The 6,000-nt window shown below is 36.9% G+C and overlaps 1 protein-coding gene across 1 annotated transcript in view; it reads left to right on the top strand.

Annotated features, from left to right (window-relative positions):
• The window catches only part of c1qtnf12 (C1q and TNF related 12), a 30,734-nt gene that overhangs the window by 17,379 nt on the left and 7,355 nt on the right, over positions 1–6,000 (top strand). The window contains exons 6-8 of the mRNA XM_082144683.1: positions 105–286; positions 3,738–3,846; positions 5,527–5,620. Of these exons, the coding sequence (XP_082000809.1) occupies positions 105–286; positions 3,738–3,846; positions 5,527–5,620 (385 nt within the window). The remainder of the gene's footprint in view (positions 1–104; positions 287–3,737; positions 3,847–5,526; positions 5,621–6,000) is intronic.

Here is a 6,000-nt window from a genome sequence, read left to right as displayed (position 1 = left end):
AATCAAGGGGCTATCATGCAGATTAGCCAGACATTTTGAGACACACAGTGATGAGGTGTCTAACTGCATGCAGTGATGTGTCTACTTGTGATCTGCTTGAACAGAGGCCACAGAGAGGCGAGCAGCAGTGGACAGGCCCAATGAACCCAGTCAGCTGCCCACGGCTCTGATTACTCTTGAGGGAATGACCTCCTACAGGAGAATTGAGGAAGCCTTTCACTGCAAACTCAAAGGCCCTGTCGTCGTGGACAAAAAGACTCTGGCAGAGTTGCAGAACTTTCAGACAGTAAGTGCCTGCAGGGTCCAAAACTTTTTGCTACATCAGCCAAAGACGGGTGAATCGAGTAGATTTATTGGCCAAAAATGTACACATAATAAACAAACTAAATGTGGTAAAAAAATAAATAATGTGTACATTTAACAGCATGTGTCATATAAAAATACCTGTCAGTAACTATGCTTTAATGGCATAATATGTAAGATTTTTTTATTAAAATATCCAAAATCCACTAGAACAATGTTATATGTTTTATCGACTTTTGTACTTGTGTAACAATGTTTAAATCCAGAGTTTAAAAACCATCAAGCTACGCCTTTGTTATTGTTTTGAATTAGCGACCTCTAGCGGTGAAACTTACACACTGTGCCTTTAAGTCTTAAAGGGATAGTTCACTTTGAAATTAAATTTTGGTATGTTTCAGCTTACCTCAAGGGCATCCAAGATGTAGGTGTCTTTTTTTCCGCAGTAGTTAAAATTTTGACATTTTTAGGTCAAACTGTTCTTGTCTGTCAGTCATATAATGCAGGTCGATGGTCACTTGTCTCAAAGAGCATGCACAGAGTCCAAATTAAAACAATTCCCCGTCGTCCAAATTAAACAATTCCCCATCGTAAGTACACATTGATGGCCCAAGACACGAAACGAGCGGTTTGTGTGAGAAAACGAACAGTATTTATATCGTTTTTACCTCTTGAACACAGCTGCGAGCCTGCGAAACCGTAGCCAATGCGACATCTAGTGTATACATCTATACCCGCCCGCACTCTCAGATCATTTGGACGCAGCTGTGTTCAAGAGGTAAAAACGATATAAATACTGTTCGTTTTCTCACACAAACCGCTCGTTTCGTGTCTTGGGCCATCAATGTGTACTTACGATGGGGAATTGTTTTAATTTGGACTCTGTGCATGCTCTTTGAGACAGTGACCATCGACCTGCATTATATGACTGACAGACAAGAACGGTTTGACCTAAAAATATCAAAATTGAAACTACTGCGGAAAAAAAAAACACCTACATCTTGGATGCCCTTGAGGTAAGCTAAAACATACCAAAATTTAATTTCAAAGTGAACTATCCCTTTAAAGATGTTTAATTCACTTAAAAGAAAAGAGTCATTGGTTCATGAATCAGACTATACTGGTTGTGCTGTATGTTGTTGATTCACTAAAAAGAACTGGTTGATAAGAGTCAATTGTCGTGTAATTGAACAGCACTGGCCACGGTGTCTGTTTAACGCTGTAGAGTAGTGGTTTTGCTGCACTGCTGAAAAATAGAAATGTTGTCACTTTGTTTTTACACATGCATGGGTATTTGTCTCTATCCCAGCTAACAAAAATATGTTCCAAGAATGTTTTACTAATGTTTATATTAAGTTATGAAAATAACAAAACGTCCAGTTTTTTTTTTTGTTATTTTTTTTTTTTGTTATGGGAACGTTAAGGAAACATTTCATTTTATCATTTTGAAAACATTATGGGAATGTTACTTTTGAATGTTCTCTGAACATTCTAAACAAGTAGTAACATTTAAAAACTACAGTAGAACGTTTGAGAAAAAACCTTCGATGAAGGATGTATAAATAATGTGTTTGTGCAAATGTTTTAACATTATTAAAGACTGGATAACTTTGAACAAACATTCTATTAATTTTACTAGATAAATGTTTGTTCATAACTGTGAGAGAACCTTGCCAGAATGTTAGACAAAGTTCTGAGAATGCTTACTGTGAACTGGGGTGACATTGATATATTTTTTAATCATTTTAATCAACCATTTTACATTGTTTTCTTCTTCGTCGTCTTTTGCTTATGTTCTTTCCCCACCACAAATGATTTAATCAGTCACAATTAGGTTTATATCTAGATCTTTAACATTAAACGAACAAGAAAAAAAGAGCATATTAGTGTTGACAGGCCAAACAAAAGAAGGAAACAATGTGTTATAAAACTGTGGAGCAGCAAATTTACACTAATGCCAATTCAAATGAGCATTCATCAAAAACAGTGATTTAGAAACAGTCATTTACAGTAAATGATACAATTTCCAAAGTGCACATGTGATCGTCTCTTTGTGGTAGCGGGTTCAGCTTTCGCCAGAACGTAAGAAATTCCAGTCTGTTGCAAATAATTTCAAATTGGCTTATTTTGTCATCGTTCCATTTGGCTTCTTCACTGTGACAGTTTTACAGAATACTAAACACCAATTCGAAACTCTTCCAACATGTGTGCGTTCAAACTGAAGTGTGTAATTTCTGCATCCTGCTTCAAACTGAATGGCAAAAACACTTTGGTGAAGCTGTCTGCCATTGGTCAATCAAACAGACAGCCCCACCCAATCAGCTTTAATTACACAGCTGAATTAAGGCCACCTGTGAGAGTAACCTTATGATTGGCTCTTGTCATATGAACACTGGTGATGACACACTGGATTGGCCGAAAGTTTACTCACATTTACCCTCCTCCTAAAAAATCTATCCTTTTTCAATTACATTGCTTTCTTGGTGGTGTACAAAAGGTACTCTGTATGAGGTTTTGGACCAGTGAGAGGTGTGTATAAAAATAGACACCACCATTTAAAACAGCATGCTGTTTTAAGGAAGAGCTATGCCCTGTGGCATTTTGATCAGCCAAGGACACACACGAAAATCCATGTTATTTGTTTAGCGTTCTTTACAACAGTTACAGAAAAAAATTGCCTTTGATTAATGCAGACCAGATTCACTCTAGCTCTAAGCAATCAGCATTTAAATCTGCTGTTCTCTGAGGATGTGTGATTCTTACTTTCCATATCAGAGAAATTATGATCATTATAGTCTTTCAAATCTGTCAAATGGATGAAATAACTGTTGTAAATGTCAGTGCAAAGTTTTATGCATCCAATGTAGAAATACATGTCGAATGAATTTACATGCTTCTCACATATCTGTTTGGATCGGACATGTATGAAAGGCATTCATTGTATGTGTTCAAAGCTGACAGCACAAAAAAAAAAAATGGCAGAACTGAACAGTGTTTAGCGCACTAATCGGAGGACTCATTATAAAAGCGTCTGAGTCTGGAACTCTTGGTGGGTTCTGGAGGCGTAATGCAGAATAATGTGGTCTGGCATGGCTGCAGTGTGCAGTTATGATCAAAAACAGAATCGGAGGATTCTTGGCAGATGTCTACATATTTCTAGCCATTTAATGGTTATGTGCTCCCAAACTGAGCCCTAAAACTGGTATATTTTCTAATGCTGTATGTGGGATGCTTTGATTTGCATGCGAGTTTATAAGAGTGTGGAGAGCAAGAATTCTGCTGAAAAACATATTCTTGAGATGCTTGGAAGGCTAGTCAGCAATTTACGTATATGATTTTCAGATAGAGAGTGAGCGGTGTTGATGTTGTTTGAGAAATGGTTATTAGGTGTGTTTATGGTAAGCCCTCTATAATTCTCACCTGTTTCATATCTTCAGCCTCCTGCCAAAGGTGCCTTCCTCAGAGGGACGGGGATGGATCAGTCCACTGGCCGATTTACAGCTCCTGTAACTGGAATTTATCAGTTTTCTGCCAATGTTCATATTGGTAAGGAAAGGTTGAAAGGTTCACCTCACCCAGTAAATATTCTGTGTTTCGTAATCTTTTTCAGTGTGAGACATGAGGTTTTGGGGGTATGATAATGATTAGCGGTTTGATTAATGATTATCATGCATCATTCAGCTTAAACAGAAGAACATGGGTGTGATTACCAGTGAATGGTCAAAATGTTTACAATTTACAGTGATTTTAAGGTATATTTTGTTATGGATGATACACCAAGTACATGGATGTACCAGTATACGTTAAAATAATAATAATATATTGTTAATAATATAAATAAGTTATATATTGTAGATATATATAGTACATTACCTTTCAGTTAAAGTTTTTAAAGAAGTCTCTTATGCTCACCAAGGCTGTTTTCTGTTTTAATTTCAAAATGTGATTTACTCCTGTGATGGGAAAGCTGAATTTTCAGCTGCCTTTTCTCTGGTCTTCAGGATCACATGATACTTCAGATATTATTATAATATTTAGTATATATTCAGTGCGAAACATTTCTTATTGTTATCAGTTTTGTGGAAGCTGATATTTACTGAATATATTACAGAATTTCCTCAAAAGTATTAATTTCTTTCTTCTGCTGAACACAAAAGAAGATATTTTGAAGAATATGGGTAAAAAAACAGTTGATGGACCCCATTGACTTCCATAGTATTTTTGTTTCCACTATGGAAGTCAATGAGGCCCGCCAACTGTTTTGGCTACCCATATTCTTCAAAATATCTTCTTTTGTTTTCAGCAGAAGAAACAAATTCATACAGGTTTGGAACAACTTGAAGTGATGACAAAATTTAACTTACTGGGCGAGCTATCCCTTTGATACATCCTTGAGTATTAACTTACCTTACTTTAACCAAACCTTGTGAGCAGTATGATGGATATGGAAAAAAAGCTTCTTAAAAAATGTATACATTAAAATGACTTTGGATAGAGGCTTTGTCTGCCAAAACAGAAGAAAGATTAATGGAAAATTCTGTTTCTCGGCTATAAACACAAATTGAATGGAGTACAAATTAATATTTCACTGTCATCTCTATCAGAAAGTGCCATCATGTAATGGATGTGTTTCAAACTTGGCACATTCTCAACAGATGGATTGCATTCCCTTGAAACTTACATTCCAACCGTGCTGCATTTGTTTGCTGAGATTGAGGGTGTCTTGCACAATCTCGCATGCTTAAAAAGCACCAAAAAAAAAAGTGCTGTGCCTGAAAGCGCACAAGCGTATTTTGTTTTTGTTGCTTGATGCTTTAAAAAGGGGTCCAGTGATCCTGTTGACTTCATCCATGGTTTCAGAGGCAATGCTTATGTGGAGTTACACTGAAATAAGCCCCAGGGACCCTGAATGCAAAACTCTTCTAAGCTGTGGCGCCAACATGCATCTCCGGGAAAAGAAATTGGCTCTCTGCAGTAGACTGTGGCAGAAAATCAACATCCCCAAACAAATTCACAAATCCACTGCAGACTTATAGAAGAGACCAATATTTAGACGTGGCTGGAGGTCAAACATGACTGGCTGTGGCATCATGTGCTCCAGATACAAAACTCTGTCAAACAACATTTCAACAGCCTTTAGTCTTCATACAACAGTTTGTTGTGCATGTCTGAAAAGTATTCTCAGAAAATATATATATTTTTTGTGATTTGTGTTCTTTCTTGCAGACCACACTGAGGTGAAGAGAAGTAAGAACCAGCTGAGAGCCAGAGACAATGTCCGAGTTTTGATCTGCATTGAATCCCTCTGCCACAGATATACGTAAGTTTGGTTACATTTCTCACATTAAAAGGATAGTTCACCTAAATATTTTAATTCTATCATCATTAACTCATCTTCATGTCATTCTTCTGTGAAAAACAAAAGAAAATATTTTGTTTGTTGGTTTTATATACTTTTTAATGCAATTACAATAAATAGAGACTGAGGGCCCTATCTTACACCCAGCTCAATGCAAAAATGTTTTTTGCTAGTTTCAGTCCGACGCAGTTATCATTTTCACGTCCTGCACCACATTGTTTAAATAGCAAATGCATTTGCGCCCATTTGTGCGCTCATGGGCATGCTGGTCTGAAAACGAGATGTGTTCTGGTGCATTGTTGGCACGTTGCTATTTTGAGGCAACAGAAATAGACTGTGCC

The sequence above is a fragment of the Leuciscus leuciscus genome (assembly GCF_965113295.1).
Source record: "Leuciscus leuciscus genome assembly, chromosome: 18".
Lineage (NCBI taxonomy): Eukaryota > Metazoa > Chordata > Actinopteri > Cypriniformes > Leuciscidae > Leuciscus > Leuciscus leuciscus.
The sequence above is the reverse complement of the archived record's forward strand: the minus strand, read 5'-3'. Positions and strand labels throughout refer to the sequence as shown.